This window comes from Eretmochelys imbricata, chromosome 1, assembly GCF_965152235.1.
Source record: "Eretmochelys imbricata isolate rEreImb1 chromosome 1, rEreImb1.hap1, whole genome shotgun sequence".
NCBI lineage: Eukaryota > Metazoa > Chordata > Testudines > Cheloniidae > Eretmochelys > Eretmochelys imbricata.
In genome coordinates this window covers 271,650,917-271,668,500 of record NC_135572.1, presented here as the reverse complement: position 1 = coordinate 271,668,500, position 17,584 = coordinate 271,650,917, and the positions used below count along the sequence as shown (strand labels likewise).

At 46.5% G+C, this 17,584-nt stretch overlaps 1 protein-coding gene across 2 annotated transcripts; it reads left to right on the top strand.

Moving 5' to 3' along the window:
* The first annotated feature begins 3,794 nt into the window (after nt 1-3,794).
* Nucleotides 3,795-14,380, top strand: DDX47 (DEAD-box helicase 47). Of its 2 annotated transcripts, none has more exons than XM_077831311.1 (12): nt 3,795-3,889; nt 4,881-4,974; nt 6,586-6,703; nt 7,501-7,572; nt 8,121-8,239; nt 9,151-9,222; nt 9,696-9,812; nt 9,965-10,111; nt 10,428-10,565; nt 12,164-12,234; nt 12,458-12,587; nt 12,697-14,380. In XM_077831311.1, exons 2-12 carry the CDS (start codon nt 4,891-4,893, stop codon nt 12,823-12,825), a joined length of 1,197 nt encoding a protein of 398 aa, XP_077687437.1. In that variant the 5' UTR covers nt 3,795-3,889; nt 4,881-4,890; the 3' UTR covers nt 12,826-14,380. The 2 variants fall into 2 exon arrangements, with proteins under 2 accessions (XP_077687437.1, XP_077687428.1); XM_077831302.1 differs by having other exon boundaries at nt 3,801-3,889; nt 6,515-6,703.
* The last annotated feature ends 3,204 nt before the right edge of the window (nt 14,381-17,584 follow it).

Below are 17,584 nucleotides of genomic sequence, written 5' to 3'. Positions count from 1 at the left end.
GAGGCGACTGACGACATGGCTTACAGGGTTGGCTTACAGGGAATTAAAATCAACAAAGTGGGTGGCTTTACATCAAGGAGTATTTCAGGCAGGACTTCACGGAGGGTTCCAATAAGAAATGGTGCACCTAAGTAATTGTTCTTACTGGAATAAGCAGGTTGGTCTGGCCTCTGATTGATACATGGCTAGATTTGCCTTGCTGCACCTTCTCTGTGAGTGACTGGAGTGTGACCTAGAGGAATGAGTCCCCTAGACGGGGGGGCTGGGGACGCAAATGAGTACAAAACAAATCTGGTCTATTTCCTGTTTTGATCCACTCCATCTATCTTTTACATCTTTGGCTGGCAGCAGACAGTGCAGAAGGACTGCAAGCCATCCTCATCTCTTGCCTGCCCAGCAGAAGATGGTACAGTACGACTGCTAGCAATCCGTATCGCCTGCCTGCTCACCATAAGACGGTTCAATAGGACTGACTGCAGGACTAAAGAGAATGACCTGGTCAAGTCACTCCAAATTTAGTCTCTGCGCCCATGTCTGTCCAGGCGCTCCTGGCCGACGTGGCCAGGAGCACCTCGGACATGACGATGACGGCTACCAGTCCTATTGCACCATCTACTGCCACAAGGCAAGGGGTTGCTGCTGCTGTGTAGCAATGCAGTTCCACATCTGTTAGCACCCAGGAGACATACGGTGACGGTTCCCTGACCGGGCTCCATGCTTGCCGTGGTATGGTGTCTGCACAGGTAACTCAAGAAAAAAGGCGCAAAACGATTGTCTGCTGCTGCTTTCACGGAGGGAGGGAGGGAACGGGGGCCTGACGATATGTACCCAGAACCACCCGTGACAATGTTTTAGCCCCATCAGGCATTGGGATCTCAACCCAGAGTTCCAATGGGCAGCGGAGACTGCGGGAACGGTGGGATAGCTACCCACAGTGCAACGCTCCGGAAGTCGACGCTTGCCTCGGTACTGTGGAAGCACTCTGCCGAGTTAATGCACTTAGAGCATTTTCTGTGGGGACACACACACTTGAATATATAAAAAAGATTTCTAAAAAACCGACTTCTATAAATTCGACCTAATTTCGTAGTGTAGACATACCCTAAGAGGGGACAGAGAGAATCTCTAGCAGTTTTATCAATGTTATTTGAAGAACTAACTGGAGAAAGCATTGAGCCTGCATTAACTAGACAAAAGCCATTTTGCTTATCTCCCTCTTGCATTATCATATGACATGAAGCTACTGCAAAGGAAATAATATGTAAAATGATATTGTTTTCTATTCTTCTCCGGGAAAGAAAACTGTCTATCAAGGTTGTAGACTTTTTATTTCCCTGATGTTTCCACTGAAACAAGTGAGAAGCATGAGGTTTCAATCTCTGAAAGAAGATTTAAGTACATTTACACTAGAGATACCATGGCTACACTTTACCCTGCTAAACTCCATGTAATTTACAACTACAAGAAGTAGATCTTTCTGGACTATGATGAGCCTCTGGGGGTTGTTTTGTTTTTATTGTTTTATTATGATTATCTTACTTTATCTTCAATGATCAGGCAGTGGTAGCTACTGAAGAGTATGATCTCACTAAACATAATTTTCATTAATATAAACCCTAAACATTAATTGAGGGCTTTTTTCGCCACCTATATTGGTATGGAATATTGTCATGGATTTTAATATATTCAATAGAGATACCATGAACAAAGATTTTATTTTTCCCTTCAAGTGCCAATAAGTGAGTTATGAATGTTTTATTTTCCTTTGGCACCTTAAAGACTAACAGATTTATTTGAGCATAAACTTTCATGGGTTAAAAACCCCACTTCTTCAGATGCATGGAGCGAAAATTACAGATGCAGACATAAATATACTAGTATATGAAGAGAAGGGAGTTACCTCACAAGTGGAGAACCAGTGTTGACAGGGCCAATTCGATCAGGGTGGATGTAGTCCACTCCCAATAATAGATGAGGTGTCAATTCCAGGAGAGACAAAGCTGCTTTTGTAATAAGCCAGCCACTCCCAGTCCCTATTCAAGCCCAAATTAATGGTGTTAAATTTGCAAATGAATTTTACTTTTACTGTTTCTCTTTGACGTATTTTTGTTCAAGTATAGCTACTTTCAAATCTGTTATAGAATTCTATAACATTTATTTTCCTTTGTTGCTTATAGTCTATTTCATTTGAGAATAATTATTTTAAACTGATTTTTGGCAGGCTTCCTGTTTCTGCTGTACTTACAAAAAATGCTGCTCTTAGTTTTTGTGTCCTGAGATAGCTGCTCTTCACATTCTGAATTGGCCTGCCTTACACTTTGATACTTGACATACCCAATTTTATGCTCCTAAAGATTTGACTTCCAATTATTAAAGGATGCCTTTTTGCAACAAACTGCCTCTATTACTCCGTTGTTCAGCCATCGTGGCACTTTTTGGTCCTTTTTTTTTTTAAATTATTTGGGATATACATGTAATTTGAGCCTCTATTAAGAGTCTTCCTCAGCACCTCCCTGGTATTTCTGTCTTCTCCCTGGTTTCAGAGTAACAGCCGTGTTAGTCTGTATTCGCAAAAAGAAAAGGAGTACTTGTGGCACCTTAGAGACTAACCAATTTATTTGAGCATGAGCTTTCATGAGCTACAGCTCACTTCATCGGATGCATACCGTGGAAACTGCAGCAGACTTTATATATACACAGAGAATGTGAAACAATACCTCCTCCCACCCCACTGTCCTGCTGGTAATACCTTATCTAAAGTGATCATCAGGTTAGGCCATTTCCAGCACAAATCCAGGTTTTCTCACCCTCCACCCCCCCACACAAATTCACTCTCCTGCTGGTGATAGCCCATCCAAAGTGACAACTCTTTACACAATGTGCATGATAACCAAGTTAGGCCATCTCCTCCTTTCACCCCAACCCACCACCAGAGCACAGCAAGCTCCTGCTGCTCTGGAGGGAAGGATGAGGAGTCCTGATTTGCTCTTCCCCTCTGGCCTTCTGACAACACCACGCATCGGTGGGGACGGTGGAATCTGCCAAGCACAATTCACTGATAGCACCAAAATGAGACGCCGCTGAGCTCTCCGCTTCCTTTCTCGCCTACTTTATGGGCAACTTGATAGTGATGCTCGGGCGACCCTTGCGCTCACACCCTGTTGCCCCGCCCGGGCAGTAACACCCCCCCCGGAGCTCCTGCCCCCGGCTGGGCCAAAAAGCCACCAGCAGGTTTTTGGCCCCGAGGCGCGGCGGGTGCAGAGCGGACCAGGCCGGCGAGGTCACACCCCGATGCAGACGCCGGAGGTCAGCTCCGCCTGGGGGGACAGAGTTGCCCCTCACAAAACCAGCGCCCGCCCCAGCGGGGCTTGACCCTCGGCGGGAGCCCCATGTAACCCCCCCCGACTGCGCCCTACACACACACACTCACCCCCACACGTATCGCCCTCCCCCCGCGCACGCGCACACGGTCACACCCGGCACACGCGCAGGGCGCCGCGGCCACACTGGCTCCCAGAGCGCCCCCCCCCCGCCGTCATATTATCATCACACGCACCGCTCGAGAGCCAGGCAGGAACGCGGCTCACGTGCTCCGTCCGCAGCGCGCCCCACCCCATTGCGCTCTCTGATTGGCTGGAGGCCCACTGCGTGCAGACAACTAGTCGCACAATGCTCCGCGTCCGATTGGCCGTGCCTCGAGACGGATTTTTCCCCCACCGCCCAGGAGACCGTATGTGACGTCATTGGGAAGTGCCGCCTCTCGGGAAACCGCATGTCCCGGCGCTCCCCGCGGTGGGGGGGGTCAAAGGTGAAGCCCAAGATGGCGGCGGATGCGGAGCACGGGGCAGCGGAGGAGGCGGTGGAAGAGCTGCGGAGCTTCAAGGACCTGGTGAGAGAAACAGAGACCGAACTCCCCGCACCCTTCTCCCCTGGGCTCGGCGTCTCCTGCCCGGGTCCGCCCTGCTCTGGACCCCGGGACTTGGGACCCTGGTTCAGTTCCCTGCTCTGCTCCCGGCTCCCTGGGGCGCGTCCCTCTGTCTCCCTTCCTCATCTGTGGGGCGGGAAGGACCGCGCAGCCCGGCCCCGGCTCGCCGCGCGCGGGGAGGAGACGCGCGCTGCAGACTGTGCGGTGCTCAGGTGGGAGGGCGGCCTCGGGGCCAAGCACCAAAGCGAGCCCTCCTGTTCTGCGTGCCTGGTGCCACCCTGTGCCCTTCCCCGGCTGCTGAGTCTTGCTGCTTACTGCTTAATCTTGGAGCGTTTAAAGGAGACCTGGTGCCAGCACTTGCTGTGGGACCTGAACACACAGGCCTCCTGTTGTGCTGGCGCTGTTTGCCTCTCTGTGTCAGGGGTATCCTGGAAGGGAGTGGGGGGTATTAACTGGCAAAGTGTCCAGCTTTCATTTGGGGCTTCAATTACCCTTGATAGGAGAGCTAAAGAGATGCTATTAACATAAAATATGGCTGTTAAAGTAGATGAAGATGCTATACCTATCCTAGCCCTCTGCTCCCAGGTAACTTCTCTTTTAAACTCAGTTTATTCTGTTCTTAAATGTTTTTCTCTGCCCTGTTTCTACATGAAGGGGGAAAAAAACAGCCAAGTAACAGGGAAGACATGGGGAAATGCAACTGGTTGTATACAAAGTGCTGTGAAATGCATGAATTGGAAAAAAATGTGTTTTTTCAGGCAGATTTGTGACTTTTTTTTTAAAGTTGAGGGATTTCCTTAAAAGCGATCCCCAAAGTTTGTGGCTGCAGCATTGAGTGTCCAGGGGTTGAGTGGGTTGGAGTCTGGCTGGGAGGGACTTAGCTTCATTTGATTGGCTGGCTTGGTGGTAGTTGGCCATTTGTTGATGTTTGTCCCCTTTTTTCTTTCACTCTCAGGGAGTAACAGATGTACTATGTGAAACTTGTGACCAGTTGGGATGGAAGACACCAACTAAAATTCAAGTTGAGGCTATTCCTGTGGCTCTCCAAGGTGAGCAGAGTCTGCTTGTCTGTTTCCACGAACAGGTGTGGAAAGAAGGGTGTAGACTTAATATGGGTGAATCTTGTAGGGTTCTCTAATTCTTGAAATGATTGAAGACAATTCTTCACTCTCCACAGGAGTATGAATGTTTACTCTGTATCCTGTCCAGATTCTAGTTCAGATCTGACAGTCTATCTCCCTAAACTCCCCTGCGATACTAGATGGATACAGTATTCCTCACTCCCTGTATTGCCGTTTACCTTTGAAGTGCACTATTAAAATATGGCATTGGGTAAACATGCTGTTTAATGGAGCTGGATGAAAAATTCATAGCACATAATTCAGCAAATTTTGTTTTTCCTCTTTGCAAAATATTAGTGCATATCATGATTTTCTCAAAACTGTTTTCCAGTTAATGCCAGTAAATAAATCTTGCTCTGTAGCAACTTCATTAACAGTTTGTAGTGAATATTTGACATTTCAGCTGTTTTGATTAGTCACATAGATGCTAGGGATGTAAATATCATTTAAAAAGTTAACCAGTTAAACGATTAAAATTATATTGTGTAACTGATTAACCAAGGTCCCTCCTGCTGGCCTGGCGCAGGTTAGGGGTTAACGGTTATGGTTGGTTAACCTTTTACATCCCTAATAGATGCATGGTACATTTCTGCTCTCTGCTTAAAAGAAGGTGTATCTTAGAATCAGATTTTCCAGAGTGAATAATTGCTCATTCAAAATGGCTTTCTGTGAACATCCTGTAACTGCTGATTTCAATTATGTTTTTAGCTAACATTCCTGTCACTAAACTCATTCACTAGAATATTCATAAAGTGAATACTATTGGGGATAGGAAGACAATTCAATAACATGTTTTAAAACGTGAGTTATTTTTTTCAGTGTTTGTCTTGTCCTATTACTTACATATTGACAGTGCATTTGAATAAAAGCCACATTTAGGTATTAGTACTCCTAAAATTAGTTACACTTTAGGAACTTTCCTTGTTGAAGGCAAGGATTGGGGTTATTTTAACATGTGGCTCGGAACAGCTGGTATCTTGGCAAAAGCAAGGTTGGTACTGCTACAGCAAGGCTCCCAAGCCATGGAACGTGTCTAAAATTGGACCAGATTTCCTTACCTTTGTCACTTCATGACTGATGAATTTTTTAGACATATTTAAACATATGAGGGGAATAGTGTATAAAATGGCTGGATTTAGTGAAATGTAAAGTGAGGGTTTGCGACCTGACGTTCTAAGACAAGCTATACACTGCTTGGAACCTAGTGGGGAAAATGAAAGGGACTGTGACATTCAAGTTAACAGTTGCATAGAAATAAAACCATGTTTAAACGCTGCAAAGATCTGTGGAGGATCCCTGTTCGGGTGCTGTGTCCTTGCACCCCTTCTTTTCTCAATCCTGTGAGTACTTGCTGGTACAGGTCTCTCAAATCTCATTATAGGGTTCTCTTTTCTTACGATGCTGGGAGGGCCTCTCTCTCTCTAGGCTCGAGTATTACAGTCTTTTGCCTCCACCTTTCCCCTTGTAGGCCGGGATATCATTGGGCTGGCAGAGACAGGCTCTGGAAAAACAGGGGCCTTTGCTTTGCCCATCCTGCAGACACTGCTGGAAACACCCCAACGCTTCTTTGCTCTTGTCCTCACACCAACCCGAGAGCTCGCCTTCCAGATCTCAGAGCAGTTTGAAGCTCTTGGATCCTCCATTGGTGTCCAGAGTGGTGAGTGGCCTTCTAACGGGCCTCAGAATTGTACAGTATTTGGATGTTACTGTGAAAATTTGAGGGAGTAGAAGAAAGCTGTTGAACTGTAAGGAAGGGAGTAGAGAGTTTGGAATGAGGGGAGATAGAGGAATAGAGCATGGGAGTGGGGTTGGGAAAGGAACATTGGTGAGGGGGTAGTATTTGTGGTGGTGGTATATAACCTTTCAGTGTGAAAGAGCGTGGAGCAATCTGTCTTCTCTGAGGTGTACATCAAGGCAGTGGACATTTCCCAAGAGGGAAGTGGGGAGGATCACCCATAACCACATGTTAGATTGTCAGCCATAAATATGAGTCATCACCCCAATGAACTGGATAGGGGAGTTCACACCCATCAGGCTTTCTTTGCAGACTCCCTGCATCAGTTCCATATTCAAACTGATGTTTTAAGGTTTAGTTTGCGACCATAAGGGCTAGGAACTCTGAATGAGTGCACAGATTTGCAGCTAAACTTAGTAGCACGCGGGGGGGGGATTTTGCAGCTAGCTTTGTGACCGTGGAAAACATCGGTCCATGACAGTAAATGATCTGGGGACTCGAAATCTGGATTAGGATATCTGAGGGAAGACAGTTACTGGTCAGGGATGCCAAAATGAAATTAAAGGGAATTCTTATTAAGATAAATGGCTTTTAATTCCTATACATAAGTTGTGGGTGGATTTGAGAAGGAACCGGACTAGGTAGATGGTTGGTTATAGTGGTGGCTTGTACTGGTTCTGTTCCAGAGGGACTCACTCTGCCTTTCTTCTTCCCCACAGCAGTTATTGTGGGTGGAATTGACATGATGTCACAGGCTCTGACCTTAGCCAAGAAGCCCCATGTTATAATTGGTAAGAAATCCACATGTAGAGTGATGCTTGTAATAAGATCACAGGCATCCTAAGGAATGCAGAATGGCGGTGTTGGTTGTCAGAAGTGCCTGTATGTGTCTGGAGGGAGTAATGAGTGTAACCTCAGTGTGTTCCTCTTGGCTTCGAAGAAGGAACAGTGGATGCAATGCAAGCTCATCTCAAAATTGTCCAGCCAAGTTGCCTTGCGACTGGTCTCCCATTCTCCCCTAGGAACTCAACCACCATGGTCTAGAGCTCTTCTCAGGATGCCTCTGATCTGGCCCACTTTTTCCCTTGGAAGGCCTGGTCTGGTGGTCCTCCAGGGAAAATCAGTCTGCTTTGGCTTCTCACCAAGCCACCTTCAGTTCCCAGCACAGCTCCCCATTGCTGTGGCTGCCTTTACAATCTTAAGCAAAAGACGCCAACTCTGTAGCAGAGTCCTGCCCTCCTCACTTGCAGTGCCTCTTCCCTCCTTATGTGGACTGCATTCTGGGGCATTTTTCCCATTGCTGTCACCTTTACCTTTCTTTTTGATTGTCTGTTGATAGCAACACCTGGCCGTCTGATTGACCATCTGGAGAACACAAAAGGTTTCAACTTGCGAGCTCTTAAGTACCTGGTTATGGATGAAGCTGACCGGATCCTCAACATGGATTTTGAGACAGAGGTGAGGACTATGATACCCGCCCTAAAGGAAAAGTCCTGTAGAATTTAACAGATGAAATCAATACAATCTTAAGGAAACTATTCTAAATGTCCATAAGACTCAATAGAACAGCGGTTCTCAAACTGTGGGTCAGGCCCCAAATGGGTCGCTACCCTATTTTAATGGGGCGCCATGGCTGGCATTAGACTTGCTGGGGCCTGGGGTTGAAGCTGGTGCCCAAGCCCCACTATCCGGGGCAGCAGGGCTCAGGTTACAGGTCCCCAACCAGGACTGAAGCCCTTGGGCTTCAGCTTTGCCTTCCCGCCCCCCTGGGGTGGCAGGGCTTGGGCAGGTTCAGGCTTTGGTCCCTCCTCCTGGGGTTGTGTAGTAATTTTTGTTGTCAGAAGGGGGTCGCAGTGCAATGAAGTTCGAGAACCGCTGTAATAGAAAATAAGATCTTGCTGTAGCTTTATTAAACTATCCCACAGAACTTAATAGTAAATAATATTGAACTTTTAACATCCCATAGAATTCGCTCTTAAATTCTACACAATGTTTAAACACTTTAGAAATGATCTAATCTCTGTTAAATTCTTTTGGATTCTTCTCTAAATGTTTCTCTTGTTGTTCCTTATTAGGTGCACAATGCTGATATATGCACTCCTGCAGATATACTGCCTATTGACTTTTGGAGTCCATGTGACTGTCTAGGTGTCCCAGCCCACAATGAAGCTTCATTTTATATGGCTCTCCTAAAAGAAGGAAGGGGTTTATTGGGATGGCCACTCCTCCCATATCAGACAGATTAGCATATGGCCCTGTGTTCATATGTTCTCTGCATTCTCTGCTTGGAACACTCACTTGAAGGGGCACATGTCTTGACTTCTGCTGTGCCTCAATAGCAGGTTTTGCCTCCCCTCTTTCTTTTACAGGTGGATAAGATCCTAAAAGTGATTCCCCGAGACAGGAGGACATTCCTCTTTTCTGCCACCATGACCAAGAAGGTGAGCGCATAACTTTTCTCAGATCAGCCTGTGTGTGCTGAAAGTGGGGGAAGGGGTAGTGGATTATCTGATAGATGTTTCTACTCCCCCTTTCCTCCTCCCTAAGGCTACATCTACACTGTGAGTTAGGGATGTGAGTCCCCTGCTCGAGTATGTATGCTCCCTCGTGCTAGCTCTCATTGAGCTAGCACCAATATAAATAGTGGCGTAGCAGTGAAGGAATGGCTTAGCCGTGTCGAGTACAAATCTGCCTGAAACTGGTGGGTACATACTTGGCACGGCCCAGCCGTGCCTCCACTACCGGTGCTTCTGTGGCTGCCCTGCCGTTCGTGGTCTCACAGTCTTGAGAGCTAGCACCTGTACACAAGCAGGGGAATCGTGCTCCTAGCTCGTAGTGTAGACCTAGCCGTAGAGCCATGTTGCTGGAGGATTAGCATCTTGCTAATACCGATTTATTTTGATTCTTCATTCAGGTGCAAAAGCTCCAGCGTGCTGCACTGAAGGACCCTGTTAAATGTGCTGTTTCCTCCAAATACCAGACAGTTGAAAAACTGCAACAGCATTATATTTTCATCCCCTCCAAATTCAAGGTAATGCCTCTTCTCTCCCCATCCTCAAAGCCATTCTTGCTCCTCCTTCATAGTTACTCTCCTGCTCTTTCCCACCTTCTCTGGCTTATGATTGAAGTTGCCCTTTGCTCTCATGTCGTCTGTACCACTGCCGTGTTCGTTGATCCTTGCAGGACAGTTACCTGGTTTATATCCTGAATGAACTGGCTGGGAACTCCTTCATGATATTCTGCAGTACCTGCAACAACACTCAAAGGACAGCTCTCCTGCTCCGCAACTTGGGTTTCACTGCCATACCCCTCCATGGACAGATGAGTCAGGTAGCAGCCTATCCCACCCTTGCTGTGTAGGTGTATATGAGATAAGGATGTGTCACAGTGTCATGACCATCTCCGAGAGGAAAGAGACCATAACATGTGTAGGACTGGCTCCCTAGAGCTTAATTTAACGCTCATGCAGCCACCAAATTCCAGTGTACCAGTATCAGTTGTCCCAGGTGAAAGCTTAATCTCCTAATCTTTCTGTATACAGAAGGATAACAATAGTTTAACAAGAGTAGGTTCAGTCTCTTGCTGTTTGATTCCTTAACTTTCAAGTTATAAACTTGTTTCTTTATTTTTCTTTCTACTACCACAGAATAAGCGACTGGGGTCCCTGAACAAGTTCAAGGCCAAGGCCCGTTCCATTCTGCTGGCTACAGATGTTGCAAGCAGAGGTCTGGACATCCCGCATGTGGATGTTGTGATAAACTTTGATATTCCCACACATTCCAAGGTGAGATACTCATCTTGATAACGGAGGGTTCCTATCACCTGAGGCTTAAGATTGATCACCGAAGCTCACTACAGAAGACTTTCTACTCTGCTGACTGGAGCTCTTAGTTCACTTGTCTAGATGAAGCTGTACCATTTCTTTTCTGTGGTGATGTTTTTACCTGGTGTTGCTTTTTGAGTACATTGGTGTATACTGCAGAGCAGGGGCATGATAAATTGGGATGCTTTCTCTGTGCGTGGGGAGAGGGCCAGGAGGATAAATTCCAGTTTCTGTTGCATCATGCTAAAGGGAAAATATAAACTTTAATCTTGGGAAACGGTCCAATTTAAAATGATTCCAGTTTCTATATGTTGCGATTTTTTTTTTGTCAGTTAGTGTTAGGGTTTTTCTCTTCTGTATTCATAATGATTCTCTTTGCAAGGGAGAAACTGACTAGACTAGAGTGCAGTGAAAATGTACAAATTTATCAAACTGAAACAGACACTTTACTAAACCTGAAGAGTTGTTAAAATCTTAGGACGTCTCTCTCTGGAAGGCATAGCATTGTCAGATGTGACCTTTCAAATTGATGGCATCCCTTGTTAAGACTAACACATAGCTCAAGACTTGCTATTAGGTAAACAATATTCAGTATTCTAGAAATTAAAATTGACTATTGTTTCCTGTAATGATTGGTGTACTAGACACTGCAAACAAATAAAATGTACATAGTCCCTGTTCTTGAGGATCTTAAATTATGAAAGGTTTCAGAGTATTATGAAAAGACTACAGGTAGATTAGGGGTAATAGACCTATTAGGTCATCTAGTCCAGGATTTTTCAAAAGTGGCCAATATCTTAATAGTTATGTGTGGACACCTCCCCTTGCAATTCACTGTCTCAGACCTCTTCCCCTCTTATTTCTTGCAATCATGTGACAAGCCAATGGCGCAGGTATAGAAAAGTGGCTGAAGTATCTTTATCTGCCTTACTGCGGTTGAGGAAATGAGTTAGTACCATATAACCAGCAAGTGTTCCTCAGATCAGTTTGGAGACTTCAGATCCATTTAGTCTTGCCCACTCAAGGCTGTTTCCCACTGTATGTTCTCCAGAGCTTTTGTCTAGTATTAAATTACCTTAGCAATGGAACTTCCACTTCCCGTAGACCATTCCACAATCCAACAGATTGCACCCAAAAATGCCTTGATAGTTCACCTTATTTATATCATGATTTAATTTTGTCCTGCAGATTTGGCAGTGTGGTTGACTGACTGTCAGAAAAAGAAAAAATGAAGAGGGGCACTGTTATAGGCCTATACCATAATTCAGAGATGGGTTAATACCAGAGAACAAACTAGAGAGCTGCTTTCACCGTCCCCCTCAATTTTCAGGGAGCTACACATGCTACTCCTTTGAGCATAAGTTCTGACCATTGTTTCTCCCCTCCCTCATGGCTTCTGTTTTGTCCTAGGGAAATGCATAGTCCTCCCCGCATAGCCATTTACCCTGCTGCTTGTGGGGCCTCAGTATACTTGGGCACAGAGCACGCTTCCAGGGGCTGTTTTCAGTTCAGTATTGGGCAGAGCACATCCTGTTGCTGACTGAGATATTTGCTTTCAGGATTACATTCACCGCGTGGGGAGGACAGCTCGAGCTGGGCGGTCTGGCAAATCCATCACCTTTGTCACTCAGTAAGTAACATCAGGGTGTGCTGCCTCTTCCATCCAGACGCACCTGTCGTCCTCCTGCATGAGTAGAGAGCATCTTTTTTTGCCCTGAGGAGCAGACAGGGTTCAGTGTGGTGAGCTTTGATAGGAACCATGTACGTCTGGCTGGCTCTGGGTGGAGGCTGTGGCTAAAGGGAACCAAAGTATTCCCGGGAAGACTGATCTGTACAGGCTTTCATTTTACCAGGTACGATGTGGAACTATTCCAGCGCATTGAGCACCTCATTGGCAAGAAGCTGCCTGTATTCCCCACGCAGGAGGAGGAGGTCATGATGCTAACTGAGCGTGTGGCTGAAGCCCAGAGATTTGCTCGTATGGTATGTTTCACTTTATCCCTTATCTGTCTCCATTGCCCTGAATTTCTCTCTGAATGTGGAGAGTTTGAGTGATTGCTCACCTTGTGGGGGTTTTTTTTTGTTTGTTCAGGAGTTGCGGGAGCAGGGAGAGAAAAAGAAGCGATCCCGGGATGAGGCCGATGATGATGACACAGAGGGAGCTACAGGTGTCAGGAACAAGGTGGCTGGTGGGAAAATGAAGAAAAGGAAAGCCCGTTAGCCAGATACTTAAACGTGTATCCCCTTTGAGTTTACATGGGCTGGAGTGGTACCTACCACACAGTATTTCCATCAAATCAGAAGCCTCCAGAACTACACTTGTAAATGGCAGGCCAGTTGGAAAGAGATTTTTCCATCATGTTTGAGTCTCCAACACTGTCTTTGGTCATAGACTGAACCTGCACCCTGGTAGTATGCTGGAACCCATCGTCCTACCGAGGGTTGGTATCACTTCTAATGCTGGGCTGTAAGAGGGAGTCCTCTCCTGCAGCTGGACTGTCCCCTGGACCTGGAAGCAGCAGTCTCCTGGCAAAGCCCATTTTTATAGGGGTTAAATGTGAAATGTTGCCCTATGGACACTTTTCCCCCCAATCATGCTGCAGCCTATTATCACTCACCATCTAAACCTCAGCGAGTGCCTCTTTATAAGACAATTGAAAGGAAGAAGAAAACTGAGAAAGCACCCTACATTTTCCAGGGTATGCATATGACGCTCCAGGATGGGGTTCTCGCTTTGAACAGAGACACTCATGCTGGGGCAAAAACTCCAAATATATTTTGCTTAACCACAAATCAGTTTGCTTTTCCATGTATTATAACTTATTGTGCCATTTCTGCTAACTTTCAAAGTTACCTGTTTTAAGGGGTTTCCCACCCATGTAGGTCAACATCTTCTCCACCCACACCCTTACTGTGAAGTCAACTCAGCATATGCTATCACCATGCTTTCTGTGGCAGCTGTTTGATGTTCCAGACATTGCAGTGACTTCATACAGTCCACTCCCACTGGAGGAGAAATGCCACGAAAATAGAGAGAGGCTGGCAGTGGCTGTGGGCAGAGACTTAGTATATGGCTTTCTGTGCTCCCACTAGTAGCCACTGACTCCTGTTGTACCTGAGAGCCAACGCCAGGGGGCAATGTTACACAGTCAAGCAGCGAAGCCCTTTATGCTGGAGGAATGGCAATGGATCCTTATCAGATGTTCTATTTCTGGCTCTTCCTCTCTATCCCAATAGTGCTTCTTTTGTGTATTGCTTCTGAGCTTAGTAGACTATAAGAAGCAAGCGAATCTTTTTGTGAAAAGTGGAAGAAAGTTTTCAACTTCCTTTTCAGTACACCAGCAGTCTGGTTCTAATTCCCACGAGTAGTAAACCAATGCTAATATGCCCTGTAAGGGTGCTCTTCAGTTACTTTCTAAAACATGCCACCTCCTCAGGCAACTGAATAATTCTGCTGTCTGGGTGGTTTATAAAGTGTCTGTCCGAGCTGGTCAGAAGCAAGAATTTCCCTTCCCCTAGAAATGCGTATGCTTGGCGGAGGGGGTTCTGAATGGGAAGGAGAAGCCAACATTTTGAAATTTAAAAATTCTGAAAAACTGATTTATTACCAGTTAATGTCAAAACATTAAATATGAAATATAATATATAAAAGCCAGGGATAGTTAAGGTAGAAGTGTTTATCAAAAGCAAGTGTTCTAACTTTCTTGTGAAAGTTCATCAAGCTCAAACATATTCCTACAAAATTTCAGTTTACATTAAATAGCATTTTCCAACAATACTTCTGTCAAATCGTTGACAAGCTCTATTGCCTATAATATAAACATAGGCCTAAGGTGGTGGTGATCTGATGCATAATATTTATCATTAACCTTGATTGCCTTACCAGCTATTTATCCTGGTCAATTACAATAGCAACTTATTCATACCAAACATCCAAGCAGCTTCAAATGGATGTGCACCGCCAAATTCTCGAGTCCACTCCCTCCCAAAAGAGTAGAATTCTGTCACTTGGTTGAAGCCTGTGTAAGTGTGACAGCTTGTAACTCATCAGGGCTTGACACAAGAGCATTATGTCATTGTAAAGGAGTGTTTCACACTTTCAGTGGGACTTCAAGCATTTGTTGCTGTCTCAGGAACAGCTCAGGATACTGGACTTTAAGTCTGTGATCTTATGTACAAATTTACCTAAAACTATCTTAAGTACTCATTTAAAGACTTTTTGGTGATCAGATTTAATAATTTTATTAAGATGTTAAAATAAAAAGAAAACTGTACAGAGTTTAAGCATAGAAGTTTCTGGTTACCAGGGAATAAGGTACAGATTATCAAGGGGTGCGAAGTTCAGTTTAGGAACAGGTGGTGTAAGGAATACATAATCTGCGATATCCCCGATTGGGGGTAAAAGGTTAACAGGTCAAAGTACAGACATTGAGATATGGGGGTATGTTCATATAATGGCTATGTTCTACTACAATGATACAGTTAACCTTCACAACACCTCTGTGAGGTAGGGAAGTGCTGTTATCCCCATTATCAAATTGGGGAATTGAAGCACAGACTAAGAGCTTGTTTACAGGAACAAATAGCCCGCAGGAAGCTGGCTGTGATTCTACTCCCCATCAGCCTTCTACAGTCTCTTTGTGGGTACCCTGCTGGTATGTAACAGCTCCTTACAGCACTTCGATCTAGTAGTACTTTTTGAGAAAGCACATTAACAAACATCTGCAAGGTGCAAAAGAACAGTCACCCAGCTTGCTGCCATCCAGTTGTTTGTGGTGACAGACCCTGAGTGGTGGTTTGCACCAAGCTTCATAAGAATTGTGGTGGAACAGGGAAAACAACCCATGCTAGTACTCTAACCACTAGGTGCTCCTTCCCTTTTAAAAGCTTTAAATGAGTGGTTCTCAACCCATGGGCCGCATGCAGCCTAGTTAGCACACAACTGTGCCCTAAAAAAAAATCAAAATTTCTTCCTCCTGCCTGGCAGGGCCTAGGACCAACGGGGGGGAGACAGTGGCAGGCAGCCCTGCTGGAGTGCTTCTGCCAGCAGTGGGTCTGTGAGTGCTGCAGGGTGTGGGAGAGTAGGGCTTTTGGGAGGTCTGTGGGGAGGCTCTGGGTATGAGGGGGTATGGGGTGCTGGTCAGCGTAGGTGGAACTATGGGAGCACCCCCCAGGTTTCACGTGGGGCTCCGCTCCTGGTCCTGCATCAGGGGTCTTTGGTGCCCAGTGGGGCTTGGGTCCTGTGCCCAGCGTAACAGGGCTCTGCTCCTGGCCCTGCTCTGAGGGGTCTCTGGGCGAGGGGGCGCTGTGGTTCTCAACCTGCGGCCCATATAACACATTGCTACACAATGATAAACTCTTTCTCCGTAAGCCCTACACAGTTGAACTAATGGTAATTAACCCTGGCTTTGCAGATGGAGGAATAGATTTAAAAAAAAAAAAAAAAAAAAAACAGCTTTTTAAAAGCTACCCTACACCTGTTGTGTAAATTGTTTTTTTTTGGGCTCATTAGTGAGCTGCCAGCCTAGTAGCTTTATCACTTGTGACTTAACAGCCAGCTCTGCCAAACTCGTGCTGATTAGCATGTTTGTTGCATAATCCTCTTATCGTCCGTTCTAAATATTAGTATGGTATGAGAAGGCAATGAGAGTCTTCATCTCTTCTGGCCATTAACAATAGTACTGCCTCTGCCCTGGCAAAAATGTTTTTATGGTTCTGTATTCCCAGGAGCTGTGAGACATTCCCAGTGCTCCATGCTTCCTGCCACTTTCTTACAGAGACAATGTTTAAAACATGGCTTCCCGATGTTGGAGATTCCAGACTAGTCACAGGGGCTGGGGCAAAAGAAGAGTAGTGGTGATGGGCAAGAGTTGTATGACCCTGAATCCACTGATTTCCCCTACTGAAAATGACCTTAAAATCGACATTCTCTCCCTGCGGCTGCAGTGATCTCTAGCATGACTGCCTGTAGGATCAAATAGCAGCTCACCGGCACAAACGCTGTGAGAGCATCTCAGTCAGCATGGAGCTTTCCAGTGAGTAAAGGGAGTAAACTGAAAATAACCACCCGGAACAAAGAGAAGGGGGGCGGGGAATGAAAAAGGAGAGGAAACCGTAGGAACTTGGCACCTGTGTAGGGTGATGGGTGGGGAGGGAGAGCGTGTTTATCCACCCATGAGTAAGGGAGCTTTTAACAAAAAGACTGGGAATTGCTATCCTAAGGTGTTCCACCCCTATAAATGTGCGTTCCACCTTGGCTTATGATCTCACAAGCTAAGCAGGGTTGGCCCTGCCGGTCAATATGTGACTGCCAGTATGTCCATACAGCAATTAGACACCCACACCAGGCACATGTCGGCTGACTCAGGCTCCTAGGAATCGGGCTGCAGGTCTGTAAAATGGCAGTGTAGATGTTGGGGCTAGGGCTGGAGCCCAGGCTATGGGATCCTCTCCCCTTACGGGGTCCCAAAGCCCAGGCTAAAGCCCTAGCCTGAACATCTACACCACAATTTTACAGCCCCAAGAGCCTGATTCTCTGTGAGCCTGAGTCAGCTAACACAGGCCAGCCCTGGGTGTTTAATTGCTGTGTAGATCAGAGGTGCGCAAACTATGGCCCACGGGACCCTCCTGCCTGGCCCCTGAGTTCCTGGCCCGGGAGGCTAGCCCCTGGCCCCTCCCCTGCTGTTCCCCCTCCCCCGCAGCCTCAGCTCACTGCGCCGCTGGTGTCATGCTCTGGGCGGCAGAGCCATGGCCAGACCCGGTGCTCTGTGTGGCACGATGGCTGGCTCCAGCCGGGCGGTGCGGCTGCCTGTCCTGGTGCTCTGGGCAGCGCAGCTGCAGAGCTGCCAGCCACCGGTGCTCCAGGCAGCGCGGTAAGGGGGGCAGGGAGCAGGGGGGGGGTGTTGGATAGAGGGCAGGGGAGTTCGGGGTGGTGGTCAGGGGGTGGGGCGGTCAAAGGGTGAGCAATGGGGGTTGATGGG